At 45.0% G+C, this 14,918-nt stretch overlaps 1 protein-coding gene across 3 annotated transcripts in view; it reads left to right on the top strand.

Moving 5' to 3' along the window:
- Window positions 1–14,918, top strand: part of LOC139686378 (apoptosis-resistant E3 ubiquitin protein ligase 1) — a 162,336-nt gene that overhangs the window by 48,215 nt on the left and 99,203 nt on the right. The window contains exon 1 of one of the 3 annotated variants that reach the window (XM_071583571.1): window positions 4,390–4,830. The exons of the other annotated variants lie outside the window; for them this stretch is intronic. Coding sequence (XP_071439672.1) covers window positions 4,803–4,830 — 28 coding nt within the window. The 5' untranslated portion in view covers window positions 4,390–4,802. Of the gene's footprint in view, window positions 1–4,389; window positions 4,831–14,918 lie in introns of those variants that run through there. 3 annotated transcript variants of the gene reach the window in all.

Below are 14,918 nucleotides of genomic sequence, written 5' to 3'. Positions count from 1 at the left end.
AAATGTGTTTATCGCGGATACGGTGAGATCTTTTCGCAAACGGCTTCTACCTTTCCAGTAGCGTTTCTTGCAGAATATTTTCCCCCTAGCGTGTTCGGACTTTGTTATTCTGATCCCTAATCGTTTGTGGAAAAAATGATATCTTAAATCTATCTGTTCTGCAACTATTCTTTCTGATTTTATTGATATTATCTCGCCCACCCTAGTACGATGGGGCTACTAATAAAAGATTTTCAACATATATTGCTGAAGAGAAGTCCTTTCGATTAATTAAAGAGAATTAATCTGTAGTTATACATTCTGTCCGTGAGTGATTTCAAAGCCTAACTCCTAATAACTTTGATACACTACTCAGTTGATCATAACAACGTTTTACCAATCTATCTTCTCTACGCTGTACATGACTCAATCCATTTTCTTCAGCATCCTTTATACTAGCAACATATTCTAAATGAGGCCTAGCCAGCGAAATATAGCATTTCTCTTTAACCGTATTATCACATTTCCTAACAATCTTTCACCCATAAGAGGTCATGAGTGAGGGTAACACCTTAGTATTTATTCGAGTCTACACTTTCTGTTTCGGTATTCGTGAAGCAGTAGGAGTTAGGGAGGTCATTCCTCTTTTTCCAAATATTCATCACTGTGAACTTTTTTTTGAGGTTAATTCTAATTACCAAGTGTCGCACCAGCGACGTATAGCCATTAAATCATCTGCTAAAGCAGCTTTATGCTCAGAATTACGGATATTGTTAACTACTGAATCGTCTCCAAATATCCGTTACTTATAATTGATTACAGATCTAATATTGTTAACGTGAAGAAAAAATTAAAAAGAGGTTCCCAAACACTTCCAAATTAGGTAGAAATCACTTCGGGTACACCCGAAGTGATTTCTACTGAATTACAGCAAACTCCAAAGCAAATTGCTTTAATATACGAGCGGGTATATGATCGGGCCTGGAAGATTTATCAAGCCTAATATTTTTAAACAAACGTTCTGTTCTATTATATCAGATTTCAATTACAGCATTGGCTGGCCAAACAAATTTGGGTTGCTATGGGATACGATTCGGTGAGAAATTGGGGGAGACGCTTTGAAACAAGGAATTTAATAAGTTGGCCTTTTCAAAACTGCTGATCAATCGTGAACACATCCTGAGGCGTCGGAATGATTTTCTAGCATTCTCATCGTACCACTTATGTTCCGTGTTATTTTTTGTAGATCAACTACTGAAGAGATACATTTCCCTGTCATTACGGGTGCTTGAATATGCAACAGAGATCGTTTAATTATTATTACCGAATACTTTTTAAGCTATTCCTCCCGATTCTATCTGATTCATATTAAGTAACCTTTTGTATTAATCTCTAGCACTGTAACTCGCTTCATTCAAAGGTAAATTATAGGACAAAGAGGACTTAACAGACCCACTGATTGAGCTACACTCTGCCCTAAATTTTAACCTGAAATATCCCAATCAACCAAACAAATTTGCCAACATACTCATCACTCTCTCTCTCTTCTTGAAGCAGTTTTTAACAAGCTTGCCGCCCTTTCGCGGAACCTTTTTCCAATTGCTTAATTAAACATTTTCTCCAATGGAACCCCAATACTTGCCGTGTACTCCACGTGTGTCCTAACTTAAGCGATATAAAACCTCTCTACTTTAATCTTTCATTACATTTTCCTACAACTCGTTTGATGAAACCTAGGTTATTCTCGCTGACCCGCATGTTTTTCTGATGTATCCTACCTGGTACAAAGTTAGCGGTCTCAGACGTGTAGTGAACCCCAGAACGGTTCAGGTGGTTCCTACACGATTGGATCGACGGCTGAAGGTCGACGGACGGCCTGATATCCCTGCAGAAAGTACGTAAACTCTAACTGATGCCTTCCACTCAGTTCTAAGCTATGGGTCCAGGATCAATCCTCGGGATCAAATCTGCAGATAGTGAGAGCCATATTAACACCCTGACGCCACCCTCCCGCCCACTTTTTAGTTCTATTTCGACTTACCTACGAGCGCCATCTCTTGGATTTTCTAAAGTATTATTATACGATACATAATATATATATTATTATTATTAGGTAATCTACCGGTTAAGGTAGGTTTTTGGATGGACATAATTACTAATTAAATAATTTGTGGCCCCTAGCAAAACACAACATCCTACTCTACATCAGGTCCCTCTTCAGCTCTGAGTACTTTCTTCTACCCTTCATCCCGTCCAACATCCCTATCCTGTTCCTTCCCTTTCCTCGTTTGCCTAACATTCTCCCCTCAATTACAGCATATATATATAGATACGTACCCTAATAATATATGATTCTGAAAATTAACATATTAGCTTGTTTAGGGATATATCACGGTAAGGAGTAGTAAGCTCTTATTTTTTGCATAAATCGGATTGTAGTGCCAAAAGTGACTTAGGCTTGCTCCAATTTGGATATAATTTTCTGGACGTTTTTGAGATAAAAAACCAATTTCTTAAAAAAGACATTTATTTTTTCACACACTGACGGCATTATGTGTTCACCTCGAATTTAATTATAATTACATTTGCTTCAATGATGAGCGACAATTAAACTCTGGCATAATTTGTTTAGCGATTATATCATTTACAAATGAAAAATTATGATTTATGGCGGCAGCTGAGAAGACGCTTGGTACATTGTAAATAGCTGCCCCAAAATTTGATAGTCCTGGATTATATCTTTGTCAGGTAACTTTAAAAGTGCTTGATGTTTTCGATAAACGGTAACCACGAAAATCGATGGCCTTCAATTATTTGTTTTTGGATATAAAACAGTACTGGTATCTTGACCAAATTATGATTCATTTCAAACTATTTTGCAATAATAATAATAATATTGCATGCATCAATGTTTGTAACCATATCAGTATTTCAGAATCAAGATGTCTATTAACAAAAGCAATAATTTTGTTAGGAATTGTTTATGTTTTCGTGTACACAATGCTGCCACGTTTCCCGCCTAGATAACCAGGCCCATACTACGAATTAAATTCAGTTACATCGGTACGGAGTAATTGGTCCTGCAAAGCTAAGCATATTTTGTTCGGTAAATTGCTACTTAGAAAATCGATAGTCTCGAATTCTTTCTTTAAGACAAAACTTTTAAAGAACATCAGCTTGGATTTTCGAATGCAGTTTTCTCTATGCGAGGCAAAAAATATTTACCTGGTATCCACGGTCTAGCTGTAGGGTGTGTGGCAGGGTTTGAATGCTCACCAGGCATGGAAAATTAAAAATTAAGTTTTTCGTAACGCTTAGTTTTATTTACATCATCCATTCTTTGGGTGCAAATTTTTCTTGTTGGTGGCTACGATTCTATGCGTTGGAGAGGAAATTGCTGCATAAGATTTTAATTGTTTTTCAGACTAATGTGCATTAAATACTTTAGAAATAATTTCTCCATCCCGGGATGCAGAGGTTCCTTGGATAGACCTCTGAGCTACTGACTAGAGGGCCTGACTTCGGTTCCGGGTGACTCTGCTGGGCACTCTCAGCTTGTCTGCATGGTAACTGCCCGCCACCGTTATGGCGTGTGGCAGGGGTGATTACAAACTAAGCATACGACATGCTTAATCATTATGCTTTTATTAATTTTTAGCTACTCTATAATTCTGCAAAATTTCTGGTGTTGTTTTGTACGGTGCGGAAACATGGTCATTGAATCGAGCTGTTAGGCGTATTTTGGAGTTTTTTAAAATGGAGAAGAATGGAGACGGTGAAGTGGGCTAAAAGGAAAACAAATGAGGAAATGCTAGGAATGGTGAGAGGTTAGGATAGGGGGCTGTTTGGAGACGCCAAAAGGGGGCCGGAAGGATTCAATAATTTTGCCATCAAATCGCACTTTTTCAAAGCATCTACAAAATTGCACGTAATTAGAGTGGAAGAGGTCCCTTCCCTCAATTATACACCGCTACAAAACCAAGTGAGCAGCACAGTCATCCATTGCGTGGTACTGTCGCATAGCTTTCCTATTTCAAACACCCCCGGCGTCGTCCCTCCGTTAGTGGCGACCTCTGCTGAGATCCGCGCACGCGCGCGTGTGAAGGGCGGCGAGGGTGTGATTGTGTGCGTGTCGGCCCCCCACCCTATTTCCCTCGCACTCGTTCCCGCAGCCCCTCCGCGCCACCTCCCTTCGTCGCACCCCCCTCCCTCTGACCCCGTCCCCCTCCGCCCCCACCCGTTCGCCAGGGAGGGGGCGAGGGAATAAAGGGCGCTTCGGACGGGCACGGAGAGGCTCCTCCGCCGCCGGCCCTGCGAGCGCCCCTCGCCGGCCCTCGTCGATCGCCGCCGCCGCCGGGAGATGGCGCCCGCCTCGCCGACGCCCCTGCCCCCGGAGGACAACGCCCGCAGGCCGGCTGGTAGTCCGGGCCGCTGGGCCCGCTCGGCGAGGTCGAGGCTCATTTGACCTCGCCCCCGCGCGAGGGAGCGGCGTGGTCGACGAAAAGGCTCTTGGCGTGTGCCGCCGCCGTGTTAGTGGAGGTTTTCCGGGTAGCGTCGTGTCGCTGCCCCGATGGCGCGGGGCCCTCACCGCATAGAAGGCCTCCTCTCCGTCCCGGCACGGCCTCCGACTCGCGCAAGCAGTCACCCAGTGTTCGTTCGTTAGTTTCTCTTGCCGGCCTCCTCGAGGCGGTGCTAGTGCCCGCTTCCTTGGCTCCTTCTTCGTCGTCGGGGGGGGGGGGGGACGCGATACCCCCTTCCCTCGCCTCCGTCCGACCCCCGTTTTCCGTCTCCGGCCAAAGCAGGGGCGCCACCGGCCAGTGACGATGATGCACGCTTCTACGTCGGCCTCAGGTACGTCCCACGCTGCCCCCGGGATCGTGTTCTCCCCCACTTATCACTTACGGAACGGGGGCCTACCCCCCTCCCGTTCCGGAGAGTGAGATTTCCCGCTTCGCCGCTTCCACCGAGAGGTTGACACGCCCGTTTCCGGAGAGATATGCGGCGTACAGCTCCCCCCGATCTCGCAGGGAGACTCGAGTGGCACTTACCGCCATCGTCCCCGGAGCCAAGCACTCCCCTTTCCTCTGGGGGGTCGCCCGCCAGTCCGCTCATCCCCCTGCTCTCTTTCCTCTCTCTGTGATTTGTGCGGCTGTAAGGTCGTTACTACTGAAATGCCGCCGAGTTCTCCGGCGGCACTCGCCAGGCTCCAGCTGCGGCTAGCGTTTGCGAAGGAAGCCATCTTACCCATAAAATTTGGGTATTTTATCTTCCCCTTCCCACCCCCTTGGGGCTTCCGATCCTTCGAAGTGTGTCCTCCTCGTCCACCAGAGGCCCCCAGTTGCCTTCTCCCCCAGCCCCCTGACCTCTCCTCCGCTTTAGGCGAATATTGTGTGCACGCGGTCGTGCATTGTGTGTGTGGTGTCTTTTATTTGATTTTTTGCGCACGGCCCATGAATGTGCGAAGGAGGGGATTGCAGCGTCAGGCGCTAAATTTAGAGCAAGTTTATGTCATCACTTGCAAATATAGTAAATATAAGAAATACCGGAGCTCTTCTTGCGTGGATATGCCGTGTAGTCTCAGCTCTGTGGCTCTAGTTGTTTGGGTTCTTGAAAGGTGTGGGAAGGAACGCCATATGATCGTAAATAACCATTTTCCGCCAATGTTATTTTAAAGAATAAGAAGATTGTCCTGGTTGGAATTTGCCTTGTCGGCTTCCACATGGTATAAGCAATCAGCTCAGTACGACGCATGGAATGACCCAGGTTTTGTTTGAGCCAATAACGCTCTGCCGCTCGACATCCGAATACCATTTCATTGTGCGTACGCGAGTGTCCATGTGCTTTTGTGTCCGCAGCTCTCCAACTGATCTTCCTCCTCATGGCCAAACACTTCCTTCTTTGGCAATTACCGTTTCCCGTTATGCTTATATGCGTGTGTCTCATCTCCGGTGACCCCTGCGTCGGTGGGATGCGAGGAAAGTAACGCCGCGACGGACCCTGGTGCCAGCCCGTGCAATTTATTGGGCTTTGAATGACTCTCCGGAATGGTTCCGAGATTCAGATTAGAGCACAAAAATAATGAAAAAAGATTGGTGGGAGCACAGATGCGACGGGTGCTTGGACCCCCCCTCCCCTTTGGCACAAGCGCGCCAAGTGGCACCCGTCGGCTGATTGAGATGGTACTCGAGGGCGCGCCAAGCGTTGGTTTGTCTGGAGATGACATTTGGGAGAAAGGTGGGGGGGGGGGTTTAGGCGCCACCGCCGCGGCCCTCGGCACCAAGGGCACTCAGTCCCCTTAAAGGTTGCTCGGCCAATGGTGATCCCGTCCCTCTGTTGTTCTCATCACTTTGGATTGTACCGGAAACCATATTAAAATCGAGCAATCCAGAGCTGCAATTTATATAATGACATTTAGTCACATCTTAAGATGTAATGAATTTGAATGTTTTAATATCCTTGCTCGGATTACGTCAGATTAATATCTTGGGATAAAATTTTTCACGAGGAAAACTATCAATTCCTTTTTTTATCCATAAATACAAGGAGATTCTTCGATCATTTAATGATGATACAGCCATGTGTGGTTGATTATACTAGTATTATTGCCACGTTGAGTATACTAGTATTATTGCCACGAATTGGAATCGTCGATGACTGAACCTATATATTAAGCCCCCCCCCCCCACCCCTTAGCCTAGCAAATGACCTCAGCTTAGCTGACTAAGCTAAGGTCGTTTGCTAAGCTAATGGGGTGGGAAGGGAGTAAGCTAGCTGACTAATTTACGGTCATTTGCGCAATTAAGGATCGGCGGATAATTTGGTAGATGTAGGATGTCCAGGAAATGTAGAAAGGGTGGAGAGAAACCCGACGTCGGCATGAGCCTTCTCTTAACGAAAGGCGCCAAGGGGTTCACAATTTAACGTTCCATCCTAGATATTTTAAGTACACATAGCACCCCAAATGGGGTTTGGGACGCAACTGAAAAATCTAGCCACCTAAGGGATTAGAACCCGGGCCTTCGGGGTGGGAAGTCAGTTCACTGCACCATACCGATCCCCGCTGGCACAAGTGCGACTTTCTGACGGAGAATAAATTTGAGTATTTTAAGAGTAATGAGTGTTAACTTGTAAAATTACATCTATTTATTATTATTATTATTAGTCTCCACACCTTTGGGATCATACGCTACTACACTGCACCTGACCTGATTTTCATCGATAGATCGGATGACCCATAAACGGCACTCGAATTAAATGTGCATTTAGTTCGAGTGCCGTTTATGGGTCATCCGATCTATCGATGAAAATCAGGTTTCGTAAAGTCTTTGGAAAGTATCCCCTAGGAGCTCGCAAAGGCACACCCTTCCGGCGCTGACCTCCTCAGCTCGCGCATCCACTCCCACCTTCATGAGCATCCCCTACACCCCCTCAGCCCCTGGTCTCTGCTTTCCTCTTCCGGCAAATGCTTCTTTCGCCATCGCTCCAATTGCGACCACGCCCACGACAGTCCCAACTATTGCCCAAATGTGTGAACACCGCCAGTTCCGAGTGCCCGCGTACTTCGGTCGCATGTCGGTGTTGCATGTCCTCTCGACCCGATCGTGGCGACGCGTCACAGGATGAATGGTGTCTCTCGCATGCCGGACTCTAGTTGCGGAAGGCATGAGGGGGGGTAGGGCGTGTCGCGATGTCCAAGCCCCCCCGCATCAGCCAGTCGTTAAAAAAACCCGTTAAAAACCCGTAAAAACATCCTCATATCCTGATAAAGATCTGGAATAACGACACCAAACGTAAGAAAATAATTACACTGCTCTAAGATAATACTCGCTAATGAGTCTTTCCTTTAATTGGAAGCAGGTCTCTTTAGCAGTAATTTTGGAAATGTATTATTAACCCCATTGTACTACGGTAGGTGAGATCAATAAAATTAGAGATCAAGTGTAGAACAGATAGATTTAAGATGTCATTTTTTCCACGAACGATAAGGGATCAGAATAACATTTTCCGACCGCGGTGCGAACATATTCGGGTTAAAATTATTCTGGTGGGCATTCACCCCCTGCCACACACCCTGGCGGTGGCTTGCAGGGTTCTAAATGGACGAAGAGAAATGTTACCTTTCATTGGTTAAACCTCATTTAGAATGTTCTGCAAGTATATGGGATCCTCACAAAGGCGGATTAATGGCCAAATTGGTTCGCGTGCAGCGTAGAGGAGCTAGATTTGAAAAATGCTGTTATGATAAACGTAGCGTGCCCAAAATATTAGAGTAGCTAAGCTGGGAATCACTCACGGAACGAAGGGTAAATTACAGATTTAATCTCTTGCATAAATTGGAAGGACGTCTCTTTAGCAGTGATGTTGCAAATGTATAATTACCCCCATCTTACTACGGCAGGAGAGATCATATCAATAATGTTAGAGATTAGGTGTGGAACAGATTTAAGATATAATCTCCACGAACGATAAGGGATCGGAATAACATTGTCCGATCGTGATGGGGTCATTATCGGGTCCAAATTAATGTGGTGTATATTAATCCTCTGCCACCCACCCTAGCGGTGACTGGCAGGGTATATAACTAAAATAAATAAATATCTAAATGGTGGCGTTAAATGCTTCCACATTTGTCATTAATCTACGTAACATATGATGTAATCAAGGCACCCTAAGAACCCCTTGGGACCGTTTCCGAGGAATTTTAAATCCAATCGGAATTTAATGTTATCCTCGAGTCACGTGGCTTTGTGGTCTTTGTATTCTGCAATGCAATTCTCCTCGAGACTCGACTACTGAATCCAAGGAGATCTCTCGAAGCCGAGTGCTTGTCTATGGGGAATGGACCTCGTGGACCTTTCTGTGACCTCCCGTGGAAGTGTTGAGAGTATTTCCGCTGCGGGGTGTCACTTCTCGGTTTGCGACCACCCGCCGCAACGTCTCCTTCCGCCCCCCGACTGTCTCCCCCCCCTCTCCCCCGCGGGGCCTATCCCTCCCATGACAAGAATGACGTCGCCGCTGGTCGAATGCCGCGTGCGAGTGACCTCCTCCGGGGAGGCGTCGAATTGTAGGTCACTCGCGCATATGTGGGGCACACCCCTTGCTCCTCCCGAATCTCCTTTTCCTCCCTCCCTGCACCTCTGAATCCCCTCTGGTCACCGATTGCTTGACTGGCGCCTAATAATTCACGCTGCTCCTTCGAATGAAAAAATAGTACCCCTTGATTCCATTTTAATGTACGTTAAATAACGGGGAAAAGGCTCTAGTATTATCTTCTTGCGAAACATATTTTCTCTCTATATGTAGCCAAATTTTCTCTTTGTAAAATGTGTTCGAATTAATTGTTAATCTTCAACCTTTTATCCAACGCGCGTATTCGTATAATGCGCTTGTGGACGTAGTGCTCTTCATTCGGCTCTTCCGCAAAAAAGCCCACGCGGTACAAGCGGAAACAGACCGGCGATGAACATGTTGGCACCCCTCGTCCGACTGATTGCACGGACTCTTGAGCCATTTGTGAAATTTTAGGAGTCATCTTGTGCCTTCGATCTCACAAGGTCACTCTGTCCAAGTTTCAGAAGGATTTTCTGTCAAATACGTCTTTGATATTTAGTCGTAAGAATTGTTTTTTTTACTGTATCTCTGCTATCTACTCAGTGCTGTACAACCTCTTCACCTCCTCGTTTATCCCCTGCTTCTCGTCATCCTTATCATTCTTCTGCAATGCTTCCTCCCTATATCTCCGTCAGTTAAGGTCTTCAGCCAACTCTCTGCCTCGAAATGTTAGCCTAATATCTTCGTTTCCCTCTTCTACTCTCAATTGTTCAGCATAGGCTTCCCTCTTCGTTCGCTGTTCCATGTAGTTCCTTATTTCCCACTTTTTCTTTGCTCATTTTCTATTAATGTACTCGATAGTAATCTTTTTCCACTTTTATTTGAATAAAAACAACCATAAACACAGTAATCAACCCGAAGGTCGGTTTGGTAGGTGATGGTTGAGTTCACCCAGTACTAAGCCCTATACGGCGTATGAAATTCACACATCAGGGAAGGGGGGCCAGTTCCTTTCCCTGTGCGCTTTACCTTTCCTCGGCCCATACCTCCCTCTCTCTGTGTGTGGATAGGGGTTTGATGGTAGAAGAGACTCCCCAGTATCAATCTCACCCCAAAATAAAGACGACTATCGATCTATCTCTCTCTGGGTTTGTGTCTCGTATGGCCACGCAATTTATTATTATCTATATTTTTTAATTTACAACTAGTTTTAATTTGATTTTTGTGTGTTATCACATTAATTATGATTGACTTACCGCTTACTTCCGTTCATAGTTCCTTGAAAGTAAAAAATGTTCCAGTTCCTACGAAGTAATGGATTAGCCAAACGTTTGTTTCTCCCCTCTTTGCCTTGCTGGCCACGACGGCATCCGATCCACGTCGGTCGCGGGGCCCTCGCGTCGGAGTCGTGGCGGGAACCACTCCAGCCCCTCCGCCGCACGCGATTGATGACACGCGCACGCCCCTCGCGTGTCATTTATTTCCTGCACGCATCGCCAACTCGCGCGCGCCAGATTCCCACTCACGGCATCGTATGCGATGTTGTAGCGGCGGCGGCGGAAATTATGTCATCGGGAGTATGTCCATCCCTGCCCCCTTCGAATCCCGAACACTTCTTGTAAAGATGAAATAAGGACAATTTGCACTTTTCCACACTTTATTTAACGTACGACGCGTTTCAACTCACAGAGTCATCATCAGGTACAAGACCCAGAAAGTGCAAGAAGTGCAAGAAGAAAAGTGCAAGAAGAAAAGTGCAAGAAGAAAAGTGCAAATTGTCCTTATTTCATTATGATGAACTTCCACGACCTCAAGCCTGAATCTGTTGAACTTCTTGTAAACATTTAGATTGTGTAAACGCCGGAAAGATTTCCAATTGATGCCCATAACATTTGGTTGGTCCGGATAGGAATAGAAGTGTATGGAATGAAGAACGCAATGAATTTTTCCACTGATCTTTATTTTGGTAAAACTAGTTTCAACGCTTAGGCGACAGCATCTGGCACAAATTCGCTGAATACATTGAATTAGTACCTGGTGATGGCTCCTAAACGTTGAAACTAGTAATGCCAAAATAAATAACAGTGGAAAAACAGATTGTGTTCTCTATTCCATGAACATGAACTTCCACAAAGTTGAGCCAGAAATCATCGAAAACATAGAAGAGGATCTCTAAACAATTTACGAATAATGATAATTAGGGTGACGTGGGAGCCTCAAAAATCACTCCGGTGTTTCCTCCCCACGTCTCAGTCGAGTAAGAACAAGGTGCATTTTCGGGATACTTTTGTATCACTGGTGGAATGGAAGGAAAGCGGTTTTACGATTTATGGAATATGTCCATACTGAAGGAGTGGACTTTGATTTAGACATCGAATCCCTTAGCGAATCAGAGGAAATTCTCATTATAAACGAAATGACTTGGAAAGGGTGAATGACCAATTTTGTTTTTATTAGTGTGTATCAGTTAGTTCTATACTGAGAGGGATTAAACACTCTTTTGAAGGAAGAGATTAGTAAAATGGCTTTTTTTCTAAGCTGTGTGATAGTTTTTTTCACTTTTCCGTCTTTTATTGAGCATACCGAAGGTGGTGGCGATAAAATATCATTGGTTCAAACAAATAGAATGTTAGGCTAAAAAGATAAGGGCATTAGACTACATTACAGATAGATATTAATATTCGTTCTTTCCTCGGACGATCTGTAATCGTAATAGTGACGAAAACGGTGCAATTGTCGTTCCAAGCGGACACTAGATTAAACGCTGCGTAGACACTTACTGCATTCGTGGGTGCTTTCGTACGGATGTATTTTGTAAGCGAGGGTGGGAGGTGTGCCCCCCCCCCTTCGTTAATTTAGTGAATGATCCTCTGGGCTGCAATCGGGACTGAGGCCTTTGGACAGATACATAGTTTGTCGATATGAAATGATTTATCATAGGCGAAATTAAAAGGATTAGAATTAGGGAAGCACTATGAGCGACAGGCCGAGCAAACACCATCGCGAATATTTCCCAGCCCCCTAACACTCCCGACTTGATGGGAACAGAATACTCCCTATTCCCAAAAGTGAAGCTCTCCCTCAAAGGGCACCACCATGGGACCATAGTGCCGTTAAAGAAGCTTGCACGCGTACCCCTAAGGACCTTCCGCCTACCCGGGAGCCTTAGAGGGGTGGAAAAGCTGCTGGTAAAAGTATGTCCACGTTCGAGGGATAAACTTTGAAGAATTTTGAGGCACATTGCAGTGTCTGAAAGAAATCTATTTTTCAGGAACCTTTGCTAGATAATTTTTATACAAAACTTGTATATCCATCCTCGCATAGTCTCCCTTTCCGGGTCGCGGTGCCCGTGCTTCCGGTCGAGAACACGGGGTATAAATGCGTGGAGAAATGTCCAGGCAGTTCTGTCCCCTGATTTCCGCTTTGGAGGTGTATGTGAACTCTCTCTTCTCTTGGAATCCTTCAGCATTCCCAACTTCTTTCTTCCTCTTCTCCCATTAATTTTGTCTTTTGCATTAATTTCTGCATGCAATCCCTCCTTCAGATTTCTCGTGAGCGGCCGCCTGTCTTTCCCTTCCCTGTGCTTCTCAACGCACAAATAAGTATTCCTTTTCATTGCAGTCAGCCTTTTCACGCTTCTTCTGGTGCCTTTGGAAAGAGGTCATGAGAAGGCGACAACGCCTCGGATCAACCTCATGGAATCGAACTGGGAGTGTGGCGGGCTCTTTTCATATCGCGTCCCCCGGGGGGAGGGGGGCGGGGCGTGGAGTGAGCGGAAGAAAATAAATAAAAAATCTCCAAATATGGAGTGCGGTTTATTAGGTCCTCATATTTTTATTAACATAGAAATAGACAGCGTAAAACATAGAAATATGTTTGACGCTTAAAAAAGACTTAGAAACACGATGATGTTAGTGTAATCGTACGTACACATTTCAAGTCAATTTTGAAACATATGGTATATATGATTTCCATGCATAGAACCATGAGAAGGCATTTCCTCATTATGAGCTCTGTTTTGAAAATAATTTATAAATTGATAAATAATGTCCAAATAAAGCAATTGATTGAAGTAATAAGTAATTCAAAATGTTTACTCCGGTTAATTGTGATTCATACCGTATTCACGATAGCATAACACAGTGTGAAGCTGAAAAATATTATATTGCAAATATATTATTGAGGTCACTGCATGAAAAAAGTTAGTGAATATAGTTTAAACCAAAAAATCGATGTTAAAGGGAATTTTGGGGGAAGTCACAAGTTTAATGGCACATCTTCAAATGAAGGTGTTGCTACTACGTAAAATCGTACAGTTGGTGGTGGCCGTGGGGGTGGGAGGGGGTGGAGAGGGGAAATTCAATCAACGGGGCGTTGTCACGCCACACCATCTCCCGCGCCTGATCCCCCCTCCAGCCATCCATTCACCTGCGGCGGCGCTTATTCGACGCTGCCGTTACACTTGGAATGTGGCGGTAATTTTTTTGTATACATGGTCCACTGTAAAAGTAATGCATATTCTGTGGAAAAATAGATTTATTGATCATATTTGTGCAAATGCTTAAAATTCTTCAAAATACTCTCTCTCTGCAACAATACACTTGCAGAGACGTGTCTGCCACGCCTGGAAGGCACCCTGAAACTCCTCGACGGGAATCTCTCTCAGGAACGTTGTTACATGCTTTTGGATGTTTTCCGCGGTCTTCGAGTGCTTTCCTTTCAGCTCTCTCTTGGAAACAAAAAAAAGTCGCTCGGAACCGAGGCGGGACTGTAAGGGGGCTGAGGACCACCGGGATTGTGCTCCGGGCCATTAAGTTGGTAACGATGAAGTTCGTGTGGCTGGGCGCTCCCTCGCGTCCTGTTACAAAGTCGTAAAACACACTTCACACGGAGGCACTTTTTTCCGCTCGGGGGCCCGCTGCTCGGGGTCAACTGGCGACCGGATGAGTGGGAAGACCTCCCACCACATTTCCCGACCGATTTTACCGCGCCGCCATGGATAGTCGCGTCACAATAAAATCATGCGTATTAATTTCATAATTGACCATGCACGCATAGACGTACTGATGGATTCTAAATTATTCCGCTATTTTTTCTATTTACGTACGAAGGATTCAATCTTCCTTATTATTAATACTTATCCTCACGCGCGCATAGCTCCTCATTGTTTTTTCGAGATTTTATAGTTACGAAGTCATTAAAATAATTCGACTTTTGTTTTTCAACTTCACCAGGATTAACGCGGAACATCATTAGCAACGGAGGATAAATGGTTTAGCTTTGTGTTCATAGCTGTCCCGAACTGTGACCTACTTCTAATCTAGTCTGTAATTACCATCAAGATGTTGGTGGGTGCCTCGTTTGCGAGGGAGGGAGGAAGTCAATTGCTCCGATTTCGCCAAATCATCTGTCGGCGCGGCCCGTCGAGGTCACCGATGGTGACCCACCGCGTCATTATGAAAGCATTTCTCAGCGCCACCTTCCGTGGCGGGTAGCAAACTCGTCCGTTGCCCAAATGAGATCCCCGACTTGAAAGACCCTACAAACAAACTCTCGTATTCAAATGGTTTCTCAAGTTCAATGGAGAACTTCCATAAAATGTACCTGAACATCATGTGGTCCTGGTAAATGTTTTCGTAAAAATTCCAAACCGTTATAATTACTCAGAAGTGAAAATTACACGGAGTTAATGTCTCTGCTTCTTTTTGACCATTCTTTAAATTGATAGAAGGCAGGTCTTGGCCTTCTGTCTAATCCGCGTGCATGGAATAGCGTTCATGAGGTCTGGAGCAAATGAGTATGATATTGGTCGAACCGCAATATTACTGTGATAAATGTGGTTGTTATTTGCGCCGTTCCTGTCCCCAGCAATTCTTTCCATTCCAATG

This window comes from Hetaerina americana, unplaced genomic scaffold (genome assembly GCF_022747635.1).
Source record: "Hetaerina americana unplaced genomic scaffold, ioHetAmer1.1.p SCAF_14, whole genome shotgun sequence".
NCBI lineage: Eukaryota > Metazoa > Arthropoda > Insecta > Odonata > Calopterygidae > Hetaerina > Hetaerina americana.
This window is presented reverse-complemented; position numbering and strand designations above follow the sequence as displayed.